The following is a 27,448-nucleotide window of genomic DNA, read 5'->3' as shown; positions in this document are numbered from 1 at the left end:
CCCTCGCCCGGGGCGCTCCGGCCGCGGTCAGCTAGGGGCGCGGGCCGGCCCGCGGCGGCGGCATGAAAGTGACGGTGTGCTTCGGGAGGACCCGGGTGGTCGTGCCGTGCGGGGACGGCCACATGAAAGTTTTCAGCCTCATCCAGCAAGCGGTGACCCGCTACCGGAAGGCCATAGCCAAGGTGAGGGGCCGGGGGCGCACGGGGCGCGGGGGTGCGGGAGGAGGGGGAGGACGAGGAGGAGGAGGAGGAGGAGGGGGAAGGCGCCGGGATCAATATGGCGCTTCCTGGAAAGGGGAGGAGGGAGACGGAGCGGAGTCGGGGACAGGGAAAGTGCGGCGGCCCGGCCGGGCCTCGCGGGCGCCCCCCGCCCAGGCTGCGGGCGGCCAAGTTCCCCGCGCGGGCCGGGCCGGCGGGGCGGGCGAGGGCGCCGCCCGGGGAAGCGCGCCGGGACCCGCGATGCCCTCGAACGCCGCCCCTTGGGGCTCCGCCGCGGGCCAGCAGCGCCGCGGCGCAGGCGGCCCCGGCGTCTCCCGGAGCTGCAAGGGGAGCGGAGCCCGAGTCTGGCGCGGGGGGCGCGGGCGAGCCTGGCCGGGCCCTCTCCCCCGGCCGCCGCTGCGGGCCGTGCAAATCCAGCCCCAGGCCTCTCCCCGCTCCCAGGCCCCACGGGCAAAGCTGCGGAAAGGCAACTTCTGTGGCGCGGGGAGAGTTTATCCCCCACCCGACGGGGGTGGCTGCTGCCTTCTCCCTCCAGTCCCTTCCTCCCGGCGGAGCTGGGCCGCAGCGAGGAGCCTTTTCCTCCCTGCCCGCCGCGCGTGTCGGGGGCTGCAGGGTTGGGGGAGCCGCCGGTTTGGGGGCGGGAAGGCGGCACCGAGAGGCACCCCCGCTTCCCCGCGCCGGCGAGCGTCTGTGGAGCAGAGAATCTCGGCGATTGAGAAGCTCCAGTGCGGGCGCCTTTAAAAAGCACAACCCTGGAATGGTCGCCGAATGAAGTTTTCCTGCGAGGACCGCAGCTGGCACCTCGCTGGAACCACTTCCAGCTGGTGCCTGGGCTGCGAGGCCAGGGCGGATTTCGGAGTCGAGTAGATTTCCCTGTGGCTTGGTGGAGTGATAACATTGTCTCCACTTTGCTGCATTCCTCTACAATGTGTCAGAAGTGAAAAGGCATTTTGTTAAATTGTTTTTATCGACTGTGGCTGTGTTTGACAACGGCCCACGCTGAAGTTTCTCTCAAGCACCCGGGGATATTTCCTTTGTAGTAATGTTGGGTGGAAGGCGTATGCAGTGTGGTGCAGTGTTTTCTATTTGTTCCCGATACTGGGGTGGCCTGACCCGGGAAAGCTTTGGGGCTGCAGGTGAGGGAGCAGGTGACTCTGTCAGTGCGAGGTGACAGCCCACAATTCTTTCTGAAATTAAAAAGAAAACACACACACACTATTGTTTTGTTTTTAGTATTCATTGGAAAAAATAGCATGGACTTGACCTTTTAAATATAATTTTGGGGGACGTTTATGACCCTGACACAGAATGGAAGGTGTTCACTTTAACAGCTCTAAAATGTTCCTTACAGTTGGGTGAGCTCCTGTTGAAAAATCAAATAAAATCAGTGGAAATTGGGCATCTGTTTATCTTGCAAAGCTAACAAAGGGTAGAAGCCCTCTAAACATAAACATTTAAGGATAGTTTACGAATGACAGTTTATGATCTGAATGATCTAAATGAATAATCAAATTGTCCATGCCTACTGGAAATCAGCGAAATGTGAAAGGAAAGAGAAATACAATAATATGTACTCTGCAGTGTGCCTAGGATCCTGAATCTGTGGAAGGTGGTTGGCGTTTCCTCTCACCTTACTCATTTTACCTGCTTAAAATTAGTCATATGTCATCATATACTAAATGGACATTGGTAGATTTGCCTGTTTGGAAGATGCAAATGTAGTTATTTGACTGACTTGAGTCATTCATTCGTTCCACAGAAATTCTTAAGCATTTGCCATGTCCACGGCTTTGTTCTGGATGCTGGACATCCAGGGGACCCACTGCTTTGTAGAAAATGGACAAGAGACTGGCTCTGTGCTCCTCCAGATGAAGAAGCCAGTGTATACCATGGTGCTGAGAGGCTTTGGTGACAGAGCAGGACCTTATTCTAAATGCCAGCAAGGTTGTTCACCAGAACCTGGGGACACAGAAGAGGAAGTGCAGTGTTCTTCTGGGAGTTTGAAAAGCATCACAAAGAGAAAAAGGGCCTTGAGGTGAAGGAAGGGAGAGTGATGGTGGCCTTGGAGTTAGAGAGGGATGAGAGGGAGGGTCAGATGGATGGCTCACCAGTCTCCATTATTATTTAAAAGTGCTGTAAGTGCAATTTACAGTTCAGCAGGTAAATTTGGAGGTGGGCTTTGCAGTATACAAAGTTCAATCATTGGATCACAGACAGTTGACTCTTAGATGTTGCAAAAGCACGAGTGTCTTCTAGGTCTGTTTGTATTTTTCCTTCTCATTACCAGATAATGATTAATCTTTAGTTTTTCTTTTCATTTTTCCCATCCTGTGTAAAGTGGCTGTGAAACAAATACATATTAGCACCGTTTTAACTTGTATTCTCTTATCTGTTCTTTGCCCATATTGCTTAATAGAACATGACAAATTCTGTATGGAGAATTGGGTGACTGGGGAGTTGTCAAGTGGTGTTTAGGTTGCTAGGTGACATGTGGCATGATGAACTCCCATCTGGTGGGGGAAAATGTGGGTAGATCATGTTGATAGCTTTGTATAAAAATCTACCTAGCCCAAAAAAAGAAAGAAAGAAAGCTCTCAGCCTGCAGCAAGCACTTTGGGGTGTGGTGGAGCTAATTTTTTAGCATTACATTAGAGCTGTTTTCATGTTAAACCAATCGGTTTTTCTGATTGAAATAGATTTTTTTCTCTAGTGTAAAAGTGTTTCTGTGGTTACTGATTGGTGGAAATGACTGTTCATCCCTGTCCACTTGTCCTCATCCAGGGCTACACATTGAGAACCGTGTTGCACGTATGGTCCTCTTGAGGGCTGAGTATGGGAGGGCTAGTGGTGTGTTCCTGTGCCTGTGGCCTGACACCATGACTCCTGAGGGGCACAAGATGTACAGGACCACCTGGAAGTGTGTGGTTTGTTGAAGGGCTGCTGTGTATGCAACATCATGCCCTGTGCAGAGATATAACACTAAATTCTTGCATTTTTTCAAAAAGAGTGTAACCTAGGAGACAGGAAGACTGCATACAACTATAAATAGCAGTAGGTGGTAGCATTAATTGGCCACAGGGTGGTGTAGACAGCAATTGCTTCTGGAATTTGGAGGTGGGAGCTGTCATTATGGGACTTGTGTGTGGAGTTGCATTTAGTCAACAGGGTTTGTGCTGGCCTTGATCTGGGCAGTGCTTGCTAACGTGGTAGTGCAGTGACCTCAAAAAACACCTTCCTGCTGTCAGAGGACAGGGACTCCAGGTCTGCAGGTCTGTAGTTGGGGTCCCGGCATGTGACTTGGAAGAGCATCAGCCGAGATCTGAGCCTGGGAAGGGAGGCATTCTCATTGGGGAGCAGTGTGAGCAGGTGGTTCAGGCATTCAAGGGCCAGTTGGACTTTGGAGGGTTCATGACAGGTGGTGCACTAGGATCAAGCTGAGGCGGACCGTGAGTGGCAGGGCAAGACACTGGGCACAGAATTTGATGGTGCAGGAAGGATGAGGTGTTGGGTAGGGTGACAAGCAATCCTCTACGAAGATGACCTGAGCAGCCATCTGGATGAGGTCTTGGATGGATGATTCTTTAGCATTTCAGTCTAAAGAAATGCCACTCACTGCAAAGGTGCACTGAGCACTGCTAGGACAGAGGGATGGGGGATAAGGAGCACACAACCACCACCTGTGTACCATGTCCACTCTCGGGGGAGAAAGGGCTGCTAGAAGCCCAAACCTTACCTGCATGCTAGTTACCTGTGTACATGCACATGCACCCCACAACTCTAAAATAAAAATACAAGAGTGCCACTGCACTTCAGCCTGGCCACAGTGAGACTCCAACTCAAAAAATAATAATAACAGAAAACAAATTAAAAAGAAAGAAAAAAATGCCCCCCCCAATATCTCTCTTCTCAGGGGGTGGGAAGAACTTTGGATCGGGTTTAGAGACCTAAGTTAAGTAGTCATTTGACCTTGGGCAAGCCAACCTTGCAAGAGCCTCATCCTCTCTAAGGTGGAATATTCCCTGGAAGGACTAATATGGATATTGAACAGGATGACCACCAAGAAACTCCGTACGGGCTGTTCTGTCAGGGTTGATGGAACTGCAAATATGTTTTATCCTCCAAATGGTTTTAATCCTTGGGAACTTTCCCAAGTGCCCCAGAATTCCTGCTTGAATTTTCCCTTTTTGCTTAAAAAGACTGTGATTTAATTGAAGAATAGGTCAGACTGTTAGTATTTGCCTGTGTTGCACCACCATTGGGAGAGCAAATTGTGTGTGTACGTGTGTAAGGGGCAAAGAGGGTCAAGGTTGCCGGTTCTAACTTTACAGCAGATGGATTTTCTGGGCCTCTGTCCCTCAAGCACCCTTTGAATTATTTAATCGCAACCTGTTGTGCTGCAGGTTGAGTGCCTCTTATCCAAAATTCTTAGGACCAGAAGTGTTTTGCGTTTTGGGTTTTCTTTTCCTTTCAGATTCTGGAATATTTTCATACATATAATGAGATATTTTAGGGATGAGATCTAAGTCTAAATGTGAGATTTATTTATATTTCATATGCACCTTATGCACACAGCCTGAAGGTAATTTTATACAATATTTAAAACAATTTTGTAACGAAACCAAGCTTGTATTAAGTATTATGCATGGAATTTTCCACTTGTGCTATCATGTGGGCACTCAAAGTTTTGATTTTGGAGCATTTTGAATTTCAGATGAAGAATGCTCAACTTATATTTTTAAAAGTTGAGCCTGTGGACAGAAACGTTTGAAGATGTGCTTTCTTTTTGTGGGGGACTGTTGATTGTCAAAATTATAGAAGTCATGGTTTTTATGTAAAAAAAAAAATTTCAGTCAGTCTCTGTGGCTAATACCTGTAATATCAGCACTTTGGGAGGCCAAGGCAGGAGGATTGCTTGAGACCAGGAGTTAGAGACCAGCCTAGGCAACATGGTGAGACCTTGTCTCTACAGAAAATAAAAAAAAAGCTAGATGTGGTGGTACATGCCTGTGGTCCCAACAACTCCGGAGGTTGAGGCAGGAGGATCACTGGAGCCCAAGGGTTCAAGACTACAGTGAGCTATGATGGTGCCACTGCACTCCAGCCTGGGTGACAGAGCAAGACATCACTTCAAAAAAAAGAAAAAAGAAAAGAAAAGAAAAATCTTGTGGTTGGCGTGGAACTTTTCTGGGAATAAATGTGTGACTGCATGTTGTTACACACTGACAAGCTTTTTGAAACTTTTAGGAAAGCAGTTATACTGTTGCAGAGATTGAGAGAAAATAAAGGCAAGCATAGAAGTAGTGAAATGGAGGAAGCTTTATTGTTTTATTAACATTTTCTGCCTTCCCTCTCAAAAAGGATACAGAAACTTACCATGTTTGAAAGACTGATCTGAGATTCCAGGCTCATAGCCTCCTGCTGAAGTGCCTCTCTACGCTGTTCCCTCAAGTCCTGCTCCTCACACAGCCCATTCTTCCTGGGGACCCCCTCGCCTCCTAGCCTCTCCAAGCTCTGTGCTCCACCCACCTGGACTGCGTGCATGTTCCTGCCTCAATGCTGGCATTTTCTGTTTCTTCTGCCTCAGTGTTTGCTCCCTCTCCGCACTCCTTCACTGAGCCTTGGCAAAGACCAGCCATCTCTGGGGGCCGGCTGCAGACTCTGGGCTGTGGGGTTCTCCCTGCTTCTCCAAGGATTCCCCTGTGGCTCCTGCATGGAGCCCGGTGTGTGTGCTTGACCATGTGGTGCTCCCGTGTGTTTGTGTGCTCTGTTCTTCCACAGGAAAGGCCTGAAGTGGCGACTGTGTTTCAGTCCTCCCTGTAGCTCCAGGGTCTGTCACCTAATAATGGTCACAAAGACTGAGTAAATACAGAATTGAGAATCAGCACATCACACCAAAAAATCCCCTTCTGCTTAGAAGGCTTTAATCAGTGCTTGCTAATTTTAAGGACTCTAAGGTTTGGTGTGTTTGTGGTAATGGCCCAAACAGCTTGCAGTTGAAACGAAGATGCAGGGAGATTTGGCATGTCTGGAGTTATTCTTCTGTGTTAGCTGCCTTGAAGGAATTCAGTCTGTTTTTCAGACCAAGCAGAGGATTGTCTTGGGGCTTGTCTTTGGCTGGGTTCAAGGCAGGTGGCCAGGGCAGTGTGGGAATCTGGCCCAGAAACACACCTATGCTTGGTCTGGCGCCTCCAATTCTGTCAGTCGGGATCCTTGGATGAGTGCCAGGAGTAAATAGAAATGTTTAGGAGCTGAGATTCTCAGAGAGAATCTGGCTGACGGGAAGTGCTCCTTGGCTTATGGTGAACATGGATGTACTGGTCGTGGAGGGGACGTTTAATGTCCCATTTGGACAGAGACCCACAGACAGATCTGCCATCTGTCCTGGGAGGTTTTACCTCCCTGTGGAGTTGGAATGCAGGTTGGTGATGGCAAACACTCAATCGGTAGATGATCAGAGCCCTCTGCATTTTTTCCAAGGATGGAAAGAAACAGGTAAAATTGAACCACAAGGTGCTTTTCACAGGTCATTTTCCATCAGGAGGAGATGGGGAGTGAGGCCCACCCGGCATACTTTTGTCCTGTGTGTCCACTCTCACAGTAACGTTCCTAGCTGGGACAAGTTATTGTGGGGGGTGAGGCAGTCAATTTATACAATTTTACCTGTTTTTGTTTTTTCTGCTTTATATGGAAAATGGAAAAGCAAATCTTTATGGAAAGAAATGTGAGACCGGGCTCGATGGCTCAGCCTGTAATCCCAGCACTTTGAGAGGCCGAGGTGAGTGGATTGCCTGAGCCCACAGGTTTGAGACCAGCCCGGGCAACTTGGTAAGACGTTGTCTCTGCAATAAAATAAAAATTAGCCAGGCATGGTAGTGCGTCCCTGTAGTTCTAGCTACTTGAAAGACTGAGGTGGAAGGATTGCCAGAACTCAGCAGGTTGATGCTGGGTGGCCGTGAGTGTGCCACTGGAATCCAGCATGGGTGACAGACTGAGAGTCCAACTCAAAAAAAAAAAGGGCTGGGCTCAGTGGCTCAACCTGTAATCCCAGCATTTTGGGAGGCCAAGGCAAGTGGATTGCCTGAGCCCGCGGGTTTGAGACCAACCCTGGTGACAACTTGGTGAGACCTCGTCTCTACAATAAATCAAAAATTCGCCATGTGTGGTATTGCATGCCTGTAGTTCTGACTACTTGGAAGGTTGAGGCGGAAGGATCTCTGGAGCCCAGCAGGTTGACACTGGGGTGGCCGTGAGTGTGCCACTGCACTCCAGCCTGGGCGACGGAGTGAGACTCCCATCTCAAATAAAAGAAAGAAATGTGGAATTTAGTGAACAAGGTAGGAAGGTCTCTAATTTTTGTCCCTTATTCAACATTTTTTCTATTTGGAAAGATTATGTAAATATGACTTTCCTTTATAGGTCTCTGTCTTCTCATCTTTCGCCTGCCATCTTTAGGTGTTTTGTGCCATGAAATATTACTTTTGCTTATGTAACATCAATAAGGGTACCCTATCTCAAATTAGGTGAAGTAGGGATCAAAGGAAGGCCCAAACTTTACCTGAATTATGACCACTTATGTACCTAACCCTGAATTGTACCCCACACCTTTAAAATAAAACAAAAACAAAAACTAAGTATTACTCTTGTTTATTCTTTTTTCTTCACCAACACATATTGGTACTTACTAAGAAGATTTCTAACACCACATCCAAATGTCTTGAAACAGCAATTATTTAATTTTTTTCTCTTAAAGACAGACTATATAAGATATACACAAGAAAAATAACACGTGCTTACACAAAACTTGTACACAACTGTTCATAGTAGCATTAGTCATAATAGCCAGAAACAACCCAAGTGTTCGTCACCTGAGAAATGTATACCTAAAATGTGGCATATCCATATGCTGGGGTACTATTCAGCCATAATAAGGAATGAAATAACGGATACTGGCTACAACATGCTGAACCTTGAAAACGCTTTGCTGTGGTGAAGCAAGCCAGTCACAAAAGCCACATAGTCTATAGTTTTGTTTATATAAAGTGACAAGAGTGGGTGAATCTATACAGGCAGTAGAGAAGTGTTTGCCTAGGGCTGGAGTTTAGGGTCAATGGAGAGTGTTAGTGGGTATGGGATTTCTTTTTGGGATGATGGAAATATTTGAAATTTAGATAAGTGGTGATGGTTGCACAGTTCTGTGGCTGTACTAAAACATCACTCCACTGTATATTTTATTTATTTTTATTTTTATTTTATTTCTTGAGTTGGAGTCTCACTCTGTATCCCAGGCTATGTTGTGTATCCCAGTGTGGTGACATGCACATGGCTACTGTAGTCTCGGCCTGCTGGGCTCAGGTGATCCTTCCGCCTTGGCTTTCCAAGTTGCTGGAACTACAGATATGTGCCACCACACCCGACTAACTTTTTGATTTATGGTAGAGACAAAGTCTTGCCAAGTTGCCCAGGCTAGTCTCGAACCCCTAGACTCAGGCAATTCTCTTGCCTCTGCCTCCCAATGTGCTGGGATCCCAGACTTGAGCACCAAGTTCTCTGGCCTCTCCTTGCTGTCCCTTACCCCTTTAAGGGCTTCAGTGATTGTTTGCTTGTTTTCCCTCATCCAGAGACTCCTGCTCGGCTCACCAGCTGCCTTTGCTGAATGCAGGTTGATTAGGATGCTTCTAGGATGTATGCAGTGGAAGAGCTTTTCCAGTATTTGGTTTTGGCTCTTGGTAGTTTTGAGCTTTGGCAAATCTCACAAGCTCCATGAGCCTTCATTTCCCCATCTTTGTCTTTGATTCAGAGGTGCTAAGCTGGGCTCCTGTTGTCAGTCTCTGTGCAGGTTCAACTAGGCTGCATGGCTGGTTCTGGTGCTCATGGGGCCACAAGGCATGAGCAATGTGTGGTGCACACAGGGCATAGAGTCTTCTACTCCACCCCCCCACACTGGAAGAATATTTTGCTTCCCTGACTTTGAAATGATGGGACTTGTTCTCCAGGTCAAATGCATACTACTGAGAGTAAGGGTAAATTTTACCTTCAGAATCCCTTATTGTCTTGGGATAAGTATCTTTTAATATAAATCACATGCTCAGAAACAATGAGACTGTTCCCTTTGTGGATTATAAATGTGTGATATTACATGATACTAAGTGTATTATATATGTATTATATATGTATTTATGTGTACACACAGGCATATTCATGAGGTTGACATAAATGTAAGTAGTTTTAGAGATGACAATCATATCTATATTATTTCTCCCACTACTCTTGGTGTTTTTTAATATTCAGACACTGTAAGATTTAAATTTTCGGACCCTGGATATATATGTTCTAGAGTGTGGCTTTTCTATTCCTGTTATTTCTACTGCATCCATTTAGTTTAGAAAACTAATCTGTATTATAGGGATGACATTTTTGAAAAGGCCTATTTGAGATAGACTACACTAAAAATCAATGTTTCCTTCTCTGACACTTAAACAACTTGCTATATGTCTCAAAAACCTAAAATTGCGAACTAATCAAAATATCTACTTAGGTTAAAGACACTAAGTAGAGAGTGCTTCTTTTATGTAGGTGGTTTATATGAGAATGGTTTTTTTTGTTCAATTGCTTTTATGTATACAGTAACAACTGGAAAATTTTTTCATGTTTAAAAATTTTTTTTTCAAAATCAAATATTAAATCCAAAAAATAAAAACTCTTTTCCAGGGAACACATTTTCTTATACCACAATGATACTTAAGAGGTATAATTTATAATGCTGAGACTCAGTGTGCAAAGTCATATGTAGCCAGGTTCCTGCCCAGCAGGGTTAGACTCTAAACAGGGATTTATTTTATTACAGCCAGCAGCACCTGCAGAAGAGGGAGGTAAAATGTGCAGGATATTGGTTTCTGATGTACTGCCATGCAGGATGTGCCTAATCACCAAACCCATTACAGTGGAATATGGGATTTGATACCTTTACCACTTTGTTAGAGATCTGGAAAAAGAACCTTTTAGAAAAATCAGTGGATCTCTAAATGCATCATTTGACTTGATAAACAGCTACATCTGGAAAATGGTGCTATTTCAGCATTGGTACTGCTGAGGAATAGGAAATATTTTAAATTATGAAGACATGTCCTATCAGGAATATTTTTTTCCCAGGAATCCTGGGATACTAATAAACCTCTGAACTTTCTATGGTGGGATCAGTTTTATCTTTCATACTTTATGACCTGCTGCTTAAAATGCAGATATTTTTCAAAGGCACAATTAGCTGAAGGTGGACAGTTTGGGGGTAGGAGTTTTTTCTAGGAGGTAGGCACAGTGACCTGACCAGGATTCAGAAGAGCAGATTCTGTCATCTTTGTGTCTCAGTAAGAGCGGCAACTTCTGCGAGTCCAGCCTTTAGTTCACCTTCCTGATGGGATTGTTGTGAGGCTTCAACCAGAGAATATGAAAAGGTGTTGTAGGAAGAAGAGCAGAGTAGATGTTACCAGTTCTGTTCATTTTTGCCAAGAATGTTGGCCAGTGATTAAGACTCACTTGAATAAGCTTTTCTAAATTGTTTTTTCTCATCCTAATGAGAACTTCACTAGATGTGGGGGAATTGGGTGTTAAACTGTCTCCCTTAAAAAAATCACCCAAGGAAACTCTGCAATTTATGAAACAAAATCCCAGTGATATTGATTTGGATGCTCCAAAGATGTCCCTAATGGAGAGCTTTTTCAGTTTTTGTTTTGAGTCCCCCAGTGTTTTCCCAACTGTTTTTCCAACTGAGCCTGTTTTCCCAACTGTAATTTGGGGTTGTTTTCATTTATTGGCTGTCATGAAGATTAATTGCTTTAATGTAGATGGTCCCCTATAATATCATAGATTTTAGTCAATATTAAGAATCTAGTACAAAAAAAAAATCTCTTTTTCTTCAAGTTTTAAACATAGATTAGGCACAATCTTAATGGCTAATTTATAAAGTCAACTTGATTTTTATTTGATTTCTGATATCGAGTGCAATTTTTCAAGATCTGTTAAAAGGGCACTTTCCCCCCCAAAAAATGCTGTAAAAATTCCAGTGTTAGTATTTATAAAACAGTTGGAAATAGAGGGGAAAATTCTAGGCCCAAGGATGTTCAGATTAACCCAAGAGTTGAAGCTGATTCTTTTACAGATCATAGAAAGCTGTGTTTGTCTAACAATCTTAACTGTTTGGGATTTTCTACTATTAGCCCTTGTTATTTTCCAGAATAATTACAGCTACTATATGGCTGGATCATAGGAAATTATGTACAATTTATTTTCTGTATTTAAAATATTTTAAAAGGCCTTGGTTGCACATTTGCCATTTAATTTTTTTAATTGGAAAGAATAAGACTAGAAACTGTCAATACTACTTATATTTATAGAATACCCAGATGTTTTAAAGACCTTTCACGTTTATTAACTAGTAGTAGTTCTGAGAATACCCTGGAGCTGACAGAGATAATCTGAATTGTAAAATAAGATGGGAAAGTTGACATTTTTGTGACTTCTCTAATCCTTTATGATATAGGCCTCTGTAAGTCATGTACCTGTAACACTACTTTTCTATGGGTCTTAAAATGGTGATTTTGGGCAGCTAAATCAGCAATAAGGGAACAGAGAGCATCTTTTGCTTAGATAGGTGGTTATAAAGTTTGACAGATTGATGTAACTTTTAATACTTTAGTTCAGCTAAAGGCACTCAATGTCAGTCACCTGAAGACTTCACCCAAGAGTTGACCTATTTATCATACTAAATAGGGAGTGGTGTCTTGAAGGCTTATTCAGGTTCTGGGCACGGCAGGCAGTGTGATTGCGTGGTACCCGCAAAGCTGTTGACTTGGGCTTTGTATTCAAGAGGACCACCTCCTCTCATGCGTCTTTCCCATGCCTCAATATTGAAGGTTGTTTTCCTCTCTGAGGATCTTAAACATTTCATTGATTAAAGTGATGTCTCCTCCCTCTCCCCTATGTATTTAGGGAAGTTGCCAAGTCATGACTAAAGTAATAAAGCTTGTCTAGTTGTGCAGTGTTCATATTTTGATTTGGATCCCTTCCAGTGTTTGTAAACATTGTTTCATGTGAGTGCATTTGAAATCCAAAGCTTTCATTTCATAAAAGACATAAAAAAGAGACACAGCGGCCCAGGAGATTGGAATCCATGTGTGTATGTCTCTTCCCTCCACAGCTTCCTCTTTGTTTTTGTGCTTTGCTAGTGAAAGCGATGAATGGAACATTCAAACACTTTCCAGAACACTCAAGCATTTCATAACAAAACTGTAGAGAAATAACTGGGAGAATTTTTTTTTTTTTTGGAGTCAAGGTCTCTCTTGATCGCCCAGGCTGGAATGTAGTGACATGATCATGGCTCACTGTAGCCTCCATCTCCTGGGCTCAGACGATTCTTCTGCCTCAACCTCTCAAGTAGCTGGGACTGCAAGCATGTGCCACTTTGCCTGCCTACTTTTAAAATTTAATTTTATTTAGAAAGCAGGATTTGTTGAGAGGACAGAAAAGCTCCAACGATGGGAGGAGATGTGAGGGGATTGCCCAATTTTTTTAATTTTTAGTAGGGACAAGTTCTCAATATGTTGCCCAGACTGGCCTCAAACTCCTGGACTCAGGTTATCCTCCTGACATGGCCTTCCAAAGTGCTGGGTTTACAGATATGAGATACCGTACCTGGCCTAAGTCATTTTTTTTTTTTTAGTTGGAATCTCACTCTGTCAATCAGGCTGAAATGCAGTGGTGCGCTCATGGTCACCACAGCCTTGACCTGCTGGGTTCAGGTGATCCTTCCACCCCTGCCTTCCAAGTAGCTGGAACTACAGACACACGCCACCATGCCTGGCTAATTTTTTGATTTATTGTAGAGATGAAGTCTCACCAAGTTGCCCAGGCTGGTCCCCAACCCATGGGCTCAGGCAATCCTCTTACCTTGGCCACCCAAAGTGCTGAGATTATAGGTGTGAGCCACCATGCCTGGCCCTTAGTGAGTTTTAATACATGGGATTTTAGTCTGAGGCAGAAGAGTTTGGGCTTTGGCTTGTTTTTTTCATTAATGAGAAGGGAAGGTGCTTTCTTTATAGATTCCAGGGAGTGATATTTTCAGCTTAATCTTTGCTTTTGGTGGCATAAAGCTTTTTAGGTCAGGACTTGTGATCAAAAGCTCTTGTACAAGAGGTGCTGTTATCAGGGGAATTATTTATCTGCCTATCAGTTTGGGGAGTTGTTGACAAAGTGCCTTTAACAGTGATATCTACCACATTATTTCAGTCCCAACTTATTCAGGAATTTTAGAGAGGTGGCAGGAGATCCAGGAGACAGTGGGGTCGGAAAATAGTAATAGCATTGCCATTATTGCTCTGGCACCATCTGGGAATCTGGTTAAAATATCCTAGTATGTATGGTGTATGTTGTGTATCAGGCCCTAAGTGCTGAGATCCATGCTTCATGTGAATGTGTTGATCTCTTGGAGCCGTGTTATTGGGACAATCCCGAGTTTACAGGTGACAAAGCTTGGGCTAGAGAGGATCAGAATGTTTCAGAAGGTTGCACATCAGAATGCACAGTTTGGCCGTCTTAGGCAGACCCCTCTGACTTCAGAGCCTGCACTGTGAATCACTACACCATGGCATACTGATGTGGCCCATGCATTTTAGGATGCTGCAGTTCCACGAGAAAGAGTAAACAATGCCCATGGAGAAGAGTGGGATTTTTTCTGACTTCAGTTTGCTTGAATAGCTTATGGTTTAAGGAATAGATGCACCTTTGGGATGACCTTCAAGTTGGTGGTGGTCAACTAGGCTTGGCTAGCTGTCAAAGACTTTTCCTCTTCAGATGTGTCCCATGGGCCAGCAGCACTTGGAAACTTATTAGAAATGAGACTTTTGGAATCCATTCTAGACTCTCTGTATAAGAATCTGTATTTCTTTTTCTTTTTCTTTCTTTTTTCTTTTTTGAGTTGAGGTCTCACTCTGTCACCCAGACTGGAGTGCAGTGATGTGATCACAGCTCTCCACAGCCTCAAACTCCTGGGCTCAAGGATCCTTCTTTTGCAGCCTCTTGAGTAGCTGGGACTACAAGTGCATGTTACCATGCCCAGCTAATTTCAGAATTTTTTGTAGAAAAGAGGTCTTGTTATGTTGCTCAGGCTGATCTCAAACTCCTGGACTCAAGCAGCCCCCTGCCTTGGCCTCCCAAATGTTGGGATTACAGGTATGAGCGAGCCACCACGCCCAGCTAAGAATCTGTATTTTAACCAGATCTCTAGATGGTACCAGAGCAGTTGCTGTGAATCCTGGCTGCAAGGTAGGAATATCTGAAGGTCTTTAAAAACCTGATGCACAAGCTCTACACACCCACATCAGATCTCTGGGTCAGGATTGGATACTGGTATTTCTATAAAGCTCTTCAGGTGGTTGTCTATGCAACAAACGTGAAGAACTGTTGGTCTGGGCCAACCTCCAGGCCTTTTGGGGTTGTTGCATTATGTGATCTGGGACCCTGCTCACCTTTTGGCTGTGTGCTGAGATTTCCAGAACACAAGTATAGAAGACCAGCCAAGAAGCTGAAGGCCTGGTCACTTGTGTGACAGCAGACCACTCTGTACATTTTCATTTCTAACTGTTGAAGTCACTCAGTTCTCCTGCTTGTCGATTTTGTTGGATTTTACTTATGGGAACAATGGGCAACCTGTGTGTTAGGTACTCTTCAGGTTTTAGCTGTTAACTCTTAATGATGTCTAGTGTGAGTTTAATGGTCATCCTACTAAACAGAGGTGGCTTACAGGGTTAAGGAGGGGCAGTAAGGACAGCAAAGGGGTTGTAGTGAGGGGGAGAAAGGAAAGGCCAGGTTGAGTAAATTATAGGAGTTATGTTGTGAGCCAGTTGATGTCTTTTGGGTATTTGTGATCTGCAGAAACAGGACAACTACTATTTTTAGTTTTGGGTAGAGAAAAGGGCTTGTGAGCAGTGGACTAAACACCTTTCTTGCTAGTTTTTCTTCAAGCCTGTTTGCAGATATGCTTCCATTTGCTGGAGGAACGGTATTAGAGAAGACTGCTAACACACCCTCAGAAGGCCTGCTCTTGGAATAGTCCCATGGAGCAAGTCCCGCCCGGCACCAGAATGCTCATGGTCTGCCTGCTGCTGGTAGATAGGAGCTCCTGGCCATGCTGCCTTGTGATCCTAAATGTGGGTCACAGAATTTGTGTGTCTGTGTATCAATTGTATTATCTTCAACCTAGCAGTGTTAATTTTGCTCTTCTCATCAGCATGGCTCCTTATATCCTGTGCATGAGGGGGGAACCCCCAAATGGAGTTTATTTATAAAGAATTTGTGTATTTATTCTTACATGTTTAAACTTCATTCACCTTCAAAGTACTCTTTGATGCATTACATCTATTGCAATGCTTTTCCCACTGCTCAAAATTGTTTTTGAACTTGTCAATTTTGATGACTTTTCTTGCTTCTGCTGTTTTTAGTTTCAGCTCTTTCACATTGGCAAAACATTTCCCTTTGAGGACATTTTCATCTGGGGAAACAACAAAAAAGCCGCTTGGGGCATGATTGGGTGAATAGGGAGGGTGGGACATGGGGTCATGCCATTTTGGGGTAAAAAACAGCTGAATCCTTAGCATGGTGTGGGCAGGTTGTTCATTTAAATCATTGTGAAACATCATTATGAAATGGATGTTGAAAGAATCTCCAGAGAAAAATTCACTGAAGCTGAAACACAGCCTCTCACAACAATGCTAGCTGGTACACTGATGCTGATGGTTTCCTAGAACACTTACCTAGTGGGGAAAGCCTACACTACACTACAAGGGGCCTACCCTCCAAACAACAATTTGGGTTTTTTTTGGTCCCCCCTTGTATTTATACACTTTATACACTATTAGAAGTAGGAAATGCAGGACAGATCACCCAGAATTTGCCAGCCTTCCTTTAGACAACTTGGACTGGCAGAAGGGACTCACGTGGCTCTTCTCGTCAGCATGGCTCCTTATATCCTGTGCATGAGGGGGGACCCCCCCACATGGAGTTTATTGCTCTTCTTGTCAGCATGGCTCCTTATATTCTGTGCAAGAGGGGGAACCCCCCCAAATGGAGTTTATTTATAAAGAATTGTGGGCAACTTGGTGAGACCTCATCTCTACAATAAATAAAAAAATTAGCCACAGATCCCTTCTCTCTGTCCCTTCCTGGGATGCTCCTATGGTGCTATGTATACTTAGCAAACTGAGAACCCAGCACTGTGCTCAGAGTGTTTGTGGCATGACTGGTGAGAGGTGATTAAAGCAGGAAATAATTTCTTCAAGGGTACTTTCAGAGCTGCAAAGTGTTCTTTGTAATAAAATTTTAAAATATTGCCTTTGGGCAACCCCTTTGGGTCCCCTCCTACTGTGGGAACTTTTCCGTCCTCTCAATAAATCCTACTTTAAAAAAAATTATATATATATAGTCTTCAAATACACTGCAGCTCTAAGAACTTACTAGTACTGAATTTTTATAGACTTGATGGAAATTACTTTAGTCAAAGGCATAATGTCTCTGATAGCAATGCCCATGTAAGAATTTTTTTTTTTTTTTTTTTTTTTGAGTTGAAGTCTCACTCTGTTGCCCAGGCTGGAGTGCAGTGGCATGCTCATGAACACCCCAGCGTCGACCTGCTGGGTTCCAGTGATCATTCTGCCTCAGCCTTCCAAGTAGCCATAACTACAGGTTTGTGCTACTGTACCTGACTAATTTTTGATTTGTTGTAGAGACAAGGTCTTGCCAAGTTGCCCGGGCTGGTCTCGAATGCGCGGGCTCAAGCAATCCTCTCATCTTAGTCTTCCAAAATGCTGGGATTATAGACTGAGCCACCAAGCCCAGCTAAGAATTTTAAAGATCTTATTCAGGAGTTTCAAATAGCACTTTACTCCAAATGTTTTAAAAAACTAATGTATATTTAGGTATTGCTACGTGACAAACCACCCAAAACTTAATGGCTCAAACCAACAACTATTTAAGTATATCTCATGATTTTGTGGGTCAGGAATTTGGGCAGGGTTCAGCTGGGTTACTCTTTCACTCCACTTGGGGTTACTTGGGATGTTTCACCAGCAGGTGACCTGGTCTGGGGGGTCCACAACGTTTCACTCACATGTCTGGTGCCTGGTGGGGGTGACTGGAAAGTTGGGCTCAGCTGGCACTGTTGACTAGAGCACCTATATATGGTGTCTTCAGCATCGAGGTCTCAGGATGGTTGGATTTCTTGTACTGTGGTTCAGGGTTCCTGGAGAGGGTCCTAAGAATCAGGAAGAAGCTGCCTCTCTCTTAAGGTCTGGCTAGACCTGGAAGACAGCATGGCATCGTTTCTCCTATATTCTGTTTACCAGCTTGCCTCGATTCAGGGGATGGGACATGGACTCTTCTTTTTCAAGACTGTGTGGTCATTTTTATTCTGCCTTGGGTATCTGTGCATTTGTATATCACACATAACATCAAACATTTATTTTTATTGTCATGTGTCATAGTTTAAAATAGTCTTTTTCTTGATCTAGGCAAGGATAATAAAATGTATATTCTGAACTTTTGAAGCTGACAAACCTAAGAAGCAGTTAGTGTTTATATTTCATTAGCCCAAGATCTGACAGCTTTCCCAGGCTGTATGGTAGAAAGAGATAATGATAGTAACATCTTAGGTTTATGTGGCATCTTCTGAGAGGTTCAAAGTGGTTGTGCCACTCATGATTCCTTTATGGGAATATCCTGTAAGGCAAATAAGCCATAGTACCCCCAAGTTCATACACAGATGGGGGAATACAGTAATTCCATCAATCTACTAATAAACAGTGTTCAGAAACCAGCTCTTGTAATGATCTGTTTGCTGATTAGAACTTGAGTGTGACTCTGCCTGTCTTAGAGATGATTCGATAAGATGGTCGAAATTGGCTTTTGTGTATCTGGTAATATTTTTAGCATAGCATTTACCAAAGAAATGTCATGTTTAAAGAGGAGTGTGAGTGATGGCTTATACCTGTAATCCTAGCACTTTGGGAGGCCAAGGTGAGAGGATCACAAGAGCTCAGGAGCTTAAGACATAATGAGACTCCGTCTCTATGAAAAATAAAAATAAAAAATTTAGCTGGTCATGATGGTATACACCTGTAGTCTCTGCTACTTGGGAGGTTGAGGTGGGTGGATCGCTTGAGCCCAGGAGTTCAAGGCTGCCATGAGCTGTGATCATACCACTGCACTTCAGTCTGGATGCCAGCCTTTATTTCTATAAAAATTTCTATAAGAACTTATTTCTATAACAATTTAAACAGTTATATTTCTAATGTGGAATTTTTGAGGGGAGAAACTTAAGAGAATTGCATCACAGGGATGTATCTGATGGATTAAAGTCTACATTCTCATTATAGAGCCAGAGGTACAATAGTGGAAAGCATATAGGTAGTTGTGTGACTGTCGCTGTTGTGAGTATGTGGCCAGGACTGAGAGTGACATTGGGAGTGGGAACCCTGGTCCCCTGTGGGGTATCTATTCATTTCTGAATCCCCCCATGGTGGAAGCATCTCCTTGTTCTTTTTTTTTTTTTTTGAGTTGGAGTCTCACTCTGTCGCCCAGACTGGAGTGCAGTAGCCGCTCCCAGCCACCGCAGCCTCGACTTGCTGGGCTCCAGCGATCCTTCTGCCTCAGCCTTCTGAGTAGCCAGAATTACAGGTGCGTGCTACCGCGCCCGGCTGATTTTTTCATTTATTGTAGAGATGAGGTCTCGCTGCCCAGGCGGGTCTCGAACCCGCGGGTTCAGGCAATCCACTCACCTCAGCCTCCCAAAGGCACGGGATTACAGGCTGAGCCACTGAGCCCGGCCATCTCCTTGTTCTTATGTGATGTTTTCACGAATAGTTTAGCCTTATGTCACATTTGCTTTGCCTCTGCTATTTAGAGATACCCTTGGAGTATGATGCAGCTCCACTGTAATACTCCAAATGTAAATTCATTCAATTTTAATTAATTACTTTTTTCTTTTATAGAGACAAGGGTCTCACTATATTGCCCAAGCTGTTCTCAAACTCTTGGGTTCAAGCAATTCTTGGTCTCCCAAAGTGCTGAGATTACAGGCATGAGACACTGCACCCATCTTCATTCGACTTAACTTAAAATGAGATACTTTACATATGACTGATGGGCATCATCAGACTTTGGGAATAAACACTTCTTCAGCCACCATTGGTTACAGACATCTTTTGGTTTATAAATACTGCACCCCACGTGAAATGACCCATCCCACATGTTTCCACCAGCACAAACTTCCTGAGAATGGCTTTCAGCAAGTAGTCTCTAGCAGAGAAGTCTGTGGGTTCTGTGTAACTTTCTAAATAGAATTCACAGTGATCAGCCTGAGTGCAAACCCCAGCCTACCTCTCTCCCTTTGTCTCCCACCACCCTCTCTTCCCACTACCCCATCATGACAGAACTGACTTTCCCTGTTGTCCCATAGTTGCACTGAATTCCCCAGTTGCCTTGTCTTTATACGCAATGTCCCTTGCCTGAAACATTCTTTCCCTAGTTTTCCCTCTCATCTTGGTTCTTCCATTCTTTGCCCTGCACTGATGCCAGAGCTATGACTTTTGCTTAGAAAGCTGCAGGGGCTTCCTGTGACCTCCAGGACAGCCCCCACCCCATCCCCAAATGGATTCAAGGCTGTCTGCCTCCACCCCAAGTGCCATTGCCAGAGCCCACTCTGGAATGTCCCAGCGGCAGCTCCAGGCACCACCCAGCTGTTGCCTTCCTTGACTCCCCACCCAGAGAGATGTAAAAATAGATATGTTGAGTTCAAGGGCTATAGAGAATGACTATGCAATCATGTACTTTTTGAAAGGAAGTTACCCCGATAATTTTGACAGTGTTATTACATGTTTTATGAGTTGTAAATAATTAAAAGTTGATGAACTTTTAAGAGAGATTAAGCTGATATTATCAAGAAGGATTTCTTTAACACGGCTTCTTCCAGGTGGGAGCTCATCCTAGCGGGCTGACTGCATGAAAGTTCCCTGATGTTCTCGACTGCTGCTGTTGATGACTGTGGCTTGGCTTGCTGGATTTACCAGGCCCACATGCTACCATAGAAGTTCTGGGTAGATATGCTAGTTCTAGGTGGTACATGACACATCCAAAGGTAGATAAAAGAAGGTGACATGTAGCCTTGGTGGGAAAACCGGGTACTTGAAAACTGCAGGGCAGCTGTGACTAATGCTGTAGTTAATTAATTAAGAACGACTCCTCTGGCTTTGTGGAACCGAGTGCTTTTCATCTTTGACAATTAAACATGAGTGAATATCAAGGTGCATTATTTGCATTCACTGTATTCTCTCTGCCCGTTGGTACCTGTGATATGTTGATAATGGGAGAACAGTTGCTGCTGTATTAGGGACAAAAGGGAGCTGATGACTGAACTGGGTAATTGAAGTATTGATCATGGTGTAGCTTCCTCCTAGGACCTGGAAGAGCCTGTGGACTCCATTCTGTCACCACAGGTCTTGTCCCTGCCAGCACTGGGTGGAGCAAGAGACCCAGGCAAAGTGTGCACAGGTGTATGGCCATCTGATAGACGCTCCCAGGAGGTGGCCAAGGAGGGTTGGGAGAGTTTTAAACGCTGTAAGTGTAGAAAGACATCCTTATGTAACTAAGGCTGGTGTCCTAGAGTCTGTAGAGTTAGACACCCACCATTTTGGCTCCCCAATAAGGGGCCAGGGTGGCTCTCGGATGGGTTTAGGCTATGTGGACCTGGCTCTCGCTTTCCCACCTTGCCATGTGTCCCTCCTCCTCATTGGTTCCCCAACAGGCTGGAGCAGTCCCTTGAATAACTCACTAGATGGTCCTCTACATCAGAGCCCAGCATTGGCATAGAGCACAGCTTCCGGGGAAGAGGGCCTGGCCCAGGCCAGGCTGTTTGGTAATGTGCCACCCGCAATACCTCTGCTGCTTCCAGGAGGGCTGCATGCTGTCACTGACAGTGGGCGTGGGTGCTTGGGAGCTTGTAAGCCTTGGTTCACAGTGCCAGCAGCATAGCGGAGCATGAGAGATACTTGGGCTGTGGAGTCGCAGGCCAGCTGCTTCTGCCTGGGACTGTTAAGGTTGTCACAGAGCAGTTGTTCTGAGCAGTTTTCATGTAGCTGCTGCTGGCTGTTAGTGGGGACAGATTTCTTTGCCTCTCAGTCAAGTGGTGTAGAGCATTACACAGTGATAATACCTGGTTAGATTTAGGAATGGTCTTATAGGAAATAGTTCGATTTTGTATTACCTAACTGAATAGAGAAATAAACATTTTAGAACAGAGTTAGCCTGTGGCTTATCTTGCTTCCTCCAAGTGGAATAATTTTGTATTTTGTGATGCTCTCAAATTATCAAAGTGTGTATGCCCTGTGTGTGTGTGTTCATGTGTACGTATGTCCATGTGTGTGCTGTATATGTCCAGACATGCATGCCCGTGTGTGTGTGTGTGTGTGTGTGTGTGTGTGTGTGTGTGTGTGTGTGTGTGTGTGAGACTGGGGAGGAGGGGATTGTTATCACACTGAGTTTCCAGCAAAAGGCTTGAAATTTATTTTACAGTCATAGACTGCCTTTTGGTTCCTCTCAAGTATTAAATGATTCTTTTGTGCAACTCTATAGATTAAAGAAATGCAGTCTGGTTTTGTATGGCTCAGTAAATCTTCAGAAAAGCCATTTACATTGGGATGCATTTGCTGGAATATTTAAGAAAACTTCTATAATAAAATTTTTCATCTTAAAAAAAAAAAAAAATTCAGCCCTAACTTGATTTTTCCCGCTTCCTTTCTGAGAGGTCACACACTTTCTTCCTCTTTCCTGGTACTTCAGCCTCTTGTTTGCTCACCAGCCTGCATTGCATGAATGCTGGATCTTAGGGAGTGCACCACAGGTGGGGCGCTTGGATCAGGACAGTGGAGGGCTTGCTAGCCCTATCATGGGGGCAGACACAGCTTCCAAGTTTCCATTCTCTGTCATTTTCAGTTAGTCAATTGTGGGTGCTCTGTTGCCAATGAAGCAATTTTACCATCTTTTTCCCTTTGTTTACCCATCAGCAACCTGAATGTGCTTGTCTCCTTGGAGAGCAGGCTGATTGGTAAATTAGTGCCGGCAGAGGAAGTGGAAGAAAATGTGTGAGTGTGTTTTCTTTAAATAAATACACTCTGCAATTTATTTTATTGGATTTTCTTCTTTGAATGAGAATGCCACAAGTAATCCCATTTCAGTCTAGAAACTGCTTGCTCACCAGGCCTCTGCCTTTGAAATCACAGACGTCTTTAATAAATGAGGCAATTTACAGATTCATCAATAATTAACCAGGAATATGACAAGTTTTATCCCAAGTCAAAACTTTCTCAGTGTTTCAGACAGTCTGCTCCTGCAGGTGAAATGTCTTTATAGTTCTTGATTCAGCATCCAAAGCTCAGGATTCTGCCATAGGAACATGGGTTTGACTGAGCGTGGTGGATATTTCTTGAAAAAATGATAAGCATTGCTTATAATAAAATAAATACATATTTATTGTAGGAAATGAGGAAAGTACAGACAATTTTTTTTTCTTTATGAGTAGGAGTCTTACTTCGTTGCCCAGGCTGGAGGGCAGTGGCATGCTCATGGCCACTCCAGTGTTGACCTATTGGGCTCTGGCGATCCTTCTGCCTCAGCCTTCCAAGTAGCTGGAACTACAGGTGTGTGTTACCACACCCGGCTAATTTTTTGATTTATTGTAGAGATGAGGTCTTGCCAAGTGGCCCAGGCTGATCTCAAACCCGTGGGCTCATGCAATCCTTTCACCTTGGCCTCCCAAAGTGCTGGGATTGTAGGTGTGAGTCACTGCACCCAGCCCTGTCATAATAATTTTTAAAAGTTGTATAGCATTTCCTTATAAATACCTATTTGACTATTGTTGGGAATTTAGTTTATTTCCTTTTTTTTTTTTTTTTTTGAGTCAGAGTCTCACTTTGTCGCCTAGGTTGGAGTGCTATGGCACTCTCTTAGCTCACTGCAGCCTCGACCTTCTGGGCTCAGGCAATCCTTCACCTCAGCCTTCTGAGTAACTGGGACTACAGATGTATGCTACCATGACAGTTTTTGTAGAGATGGAATCTCACTGTGTTGCCCAGGCTGGTCTCAAACTCCTGGGCTCAGGCTGTCCTCTCACCTCAACCTCCCAAAGTGCTGAAATTTACAGGCGTGAGCTACCACATCCAGCCTATTTCCTCATTTTTTGCCACTTAAAATTATTGCAATAATTTAGTCCACAGTTATGATCACGGTATTTGCTTAAATTGGATTTTCTAAGTATAATGCTTGGGCAGGAAGTCATGAATATTTTAAGTTCCTCAGTTTATGCATTTGGCCAGTTTGCTTTCTGGATGGATTGTGCCAGTGTATGCTCCGCTCGCATGGGAGAGTGCTCTCTGCTTCTGCCAGGGGGACTCCTGGGTCAGTGGGTGATGGTACTGCTTTAGCTTCATTTTGATCATCTGTTAATGGGGCTGTCATCCTTACTTCTTCTTGGAGATTGAATGAGAGGTACACATGTGTAAGGCCTGACCCAGAGCTTGGCCCAAGGTGGGCCATTGCTGCATGGTAGATGTGGTGGTAGCCGATCCTGTCCTTAGATTCTTCCATGTTAATGGAGCAGTGATGAATTGGGAGATGATAGATAACTACATCGAGTTGTCTTATGCTTTCAAGGTGACACACTACTTCTCTGAACTGGGATTGTGTGTAAAACAGTTTGAAAAACAGTATTTAATATTATAAACTTTTTTCTCTCCTGAGAATGTCTTGTGGAGTGGTATTCAAAAGTTTCCTACTGTCTAGATGATGTCCCATTTGTCCACATGGCCCGTCCATGTCTTATAGAATCTTTGGATGAGACTATCTCGTTTGTGCTTTTTAAATACATGTTGGGTGTCCCTTTGCTCTATGCCTTAGATATTGGCAGTTTTTCACATCTTTTCTGCTAACCTGAATAGATTATGTCTATAAAGTTTATCTTGTCTCCCCTTTAAGACTTATACATTCTATTTGCCTCTTTGGTCTTTGAGGATTCCCTCCATCTTTAATGAGATATGAAAATGCTGTGTATCTCTGCAACATTGTTTATTCAGCTGCCTAAATGCTCTCAAGCCTTATTTAGACCAGCTGTAAAGAACACCTACTCTTTGCAGTTTCCTTGACAAGTCTTATTTCGCTACTCACCTTCTTATGAGGTAGGTAACTCCATCTGGTTATCTGATCAGTACTTGGTTTTTTCTTATGATTCTGCCACTTTGGAATGAGTATTACTTTGTAATCCTTTTGGGGAATCACATTTCTCCCATTATACATGAAGAATGTGTCTTTAATGACAATTGTGTTTACATTAATCTGTACTTGTTTAGTATCATTCTTATGAACTGGATTTTATCTTTGTATTTTTGAACTTCATTAGAGATTTATAGGGCATTTTTGCTAAGTCTTCAAGGACTGACAAAAGATATAAAAGACCTAGTAGTTTTGTGGATATCTGACTTTGAGCTGAATGTGGTGCTAATTTTTAGACTAATACAATTAGAGAATTTTTTTTTTTAATCAGAGCTCACTCTTGTCACCCAGACTGGAGTGCGGTGGCATGATCATGGCTCACTGCATCCTTGACCTGCTGGGCTCAGGCGATCATTCGCGTCAGCCTTTCAAGCAACTGGAACTACAGGCCCACATTACCACACCCGGCTAAGTTTTAGATTTTATCATAGTGACGAGGTCCTGTCAATTTGCCTAGGCTGGGTTTGAACCCTGGGCTCAGGCAATCCTCTCACCTCTGCCTCCCAAAGTGCTGGGATTGCAGGCATGAGGCACTGTGCCCAACATTAAAGAACATTTTAAAGGCATCACAATGAGTATCCCAGTTTTTGGTGTTTGATCTACCTAAAATACTTATGTGAATTAGTCTCCCTTCCTTTGAACTCTGTATGTCATTTTTGGCTTTATGAAAACAAATCTATATGCACATATTAGAAAATAAATATATGTAGGATTCTCAAACTAATTTCTAAGTTTTTAAAAGCCCTGTCTATAGTAAGCAGTAAGTGTCAGGAATGGATAATTTTAAGTGGCTCTTCAGTGTACTTAAATAGCAACATTAATTGGATCAGTGTGTGGGTCTCATGGAGATCTGTTCCCTGTCATTTGCTGGCAGGCACATTCCATTTCTTTCTAATCCCCAGATGTAATGAGATGCTTCTGACTGTAGTTACTTCCATTTGCCATTCATAAAACTGTTGGTTAGTCTTCCTGGGTGGTAGTAGTGTTTGTAAGGCCATTCAGAATGTCAGAGGACTTCTACATTCCTGATAGCCTATTTGCCAATTCCTTATATGGTCCAGATGCCATGAAATGTGTGTTTTAGTATCCAATGATATATCTTTCTTTGTTGATTTGGGCAAGTCCATCATTACCACTTGACTGCTTTTAGTCAGTGGTTATGGGTCAAAACGTTGGCCAGAACACAAAATAGTTGATCGAAAGAGTCATTTTTAGAGTGAATAGCATTTTGTGGCATATCTCACCTTGTGGCTGTGCATTGGCAGTGGGCTTATCAGAGAATATTTTGTGCAGCATGGAGTTTCCCAGAGCTCCATGGGTAAAGCTTGGAGAGGTACATTTGCTGGTGAATGTCTATTGACTGAATCTTTGCATGGAAAAAAAAATATTAAATGATCAGAATTCTGTATTTCACATGTGACTTCATTTGTCTGTCTACTTCTGTCTATTGACATTATTTCACTGATTAACAGTATTACCACAAATGCTGGGAAACAGGAGGAAGATGCTCAGGTTGGGGAGGAATACAAGAGAGCTGCTTTTTCTTTTCCTTTGTTAAAATGTATAATGCATAAAATGCTTTCACTTGAAGGTTATTCTGTGTTCCTGTAAGAATATAGATTTCAAAATGCAGAATACAGGAGATGTGGAAAAAACTATGAATTTATATTTCTGGAGTTCCAAAAACATATTTATGTGATTTCATGTTTAGGTTTTTAAAAATTGAGGTCATTTGAGGTTTGAAAGATCACTTATTTTTAAAAAGATAAAATCATACCTCATTGTGTGTTTAAATAAAAATGTAACCTAATATCCCAGATAACTTTGCTACATGTACTGAAAGATTATCAGCACTCCTAGATGAAAGACTAGCAATTATTTCCCCCCAACAGTCCTTAGAATTCTTTGTCTATTAGTCCAAGTGTACAATTTTTTTTTTTGCAGCACCTAGATTAAGTCATCAGTTAATATTTGTTCCTGGAAGTTTATTTAAATAAGTTTCAATATCCACTGTAGTTACTTTCAGCAGTTTTAAGACAAAGAAGAAGTTTGGCTGTTTGCTAGATATTTGGCATTAACTTTTCAAAGAGGACATTAAGCAGTGAAAATAGGAATGAATACTAGAAACATGACTTTTACAAAGCACTGAACAGAGGTTTTGTGCCAGTGAGCAGTTATGTCCACCCTTGACAGTGTGGGAACATTTAACTTTCACAAAGTTCCACAAGATGAGAAAAAATGAAGAGATGGGGGGGAAAAGGGGAAGGAAATCTCCAGAAAAGTACATTTGAAAGTAGCAAGAGAAAGTTTCTCTTCCTTTTGCCTGACTCTTGTTAGTATTCACATCTTCGCTAGGTAAAGGGAGCGATCCTAAAACTCATGCGTCCTTTTTTTCCTTCTATCCCACAGGGGCTGCAGTTTCCATTCTTCACTTTTTATGTCATGCTGGTTTATTGTGTGACTTGGAGTACTACTAGCTTTTTAGAATACTGACTTTGAGTAATAGAATGATGGCTATAAAAACTGTAGAAGTTCCAAAACCACTTATAAGATGCACATGTTATGCACAGTACAATCTCAGATAGTTATAGGAATGCACTCAATGATTTAACAACATACTAAGCCATAATAGTGTTTGTTTTAGAGTGATAGGATTATGGGTTGTTCTCCCTTTTTTCTTTCTAATGTTTTTATAATGTGACTGGTTATATTTTTGTGACTAATTAAAACTTTATAATCACTGCATTTATTTTAAATGTGCTAGAGGACTTATTCTTAAATAATTAAAATACACCCCATAAATAATTAAAATAAACCCCGAGGCAAAAATATTCCAAATAAAAGTGGAAGTCGATCAGAAATATTAAAAA

General features: G+C 43.3%; 1 protein-coding gene across 11 annotated transcripts in view; it reads left to right on the top strand.

The window, feature by feature from the left end:
• The first annotated feature begins 1 nt into the window (after position 1).
• The window catches only part of PARD3 (par-3 family cell polarity regulator), a 675,053-nt gene continuing 647,606 nt past the window's right edge, over positions 2 to 27,448 (top strand). For all 11 annotated transcript variants that reach the window (XM_008065798.2, XM_008065800.2, XM_008065805.2 and 8 more), the window contains exon 1: positions 2 to 182. In XM_008065798.2, coding sequence (XP_008063989.1) covers positions 63 to 182 — 120 coding nt within the window. In that variant the 5' untranslated portion in view covers positions 2 to 62. The remainder of the gene's footprint in view (positions 183 to 27,448) is intronic.

Source organism: Carlito syrichta, unplaced genomic scaffold, assembly GCF_000164805.1.
Source record: "Carlito syrichta isolate Samal-C Ts95f unplaced genomic scaffold, Tarsius_syrichta-2.0.1 Scaffold308805, whole genome shotgun sequence".
NCBI classification, from domain to species: domain Eukaryota; kingdom Metazoa; phylum Chordata; class Mammalia; order Primates; family Tarsiidae; genus Carlito; species Carlito syrichta.
Note: the sequence above shows the minus strand (reverse complement) of the source record. Positions and strands in the feature narration are given on the sequence as shown.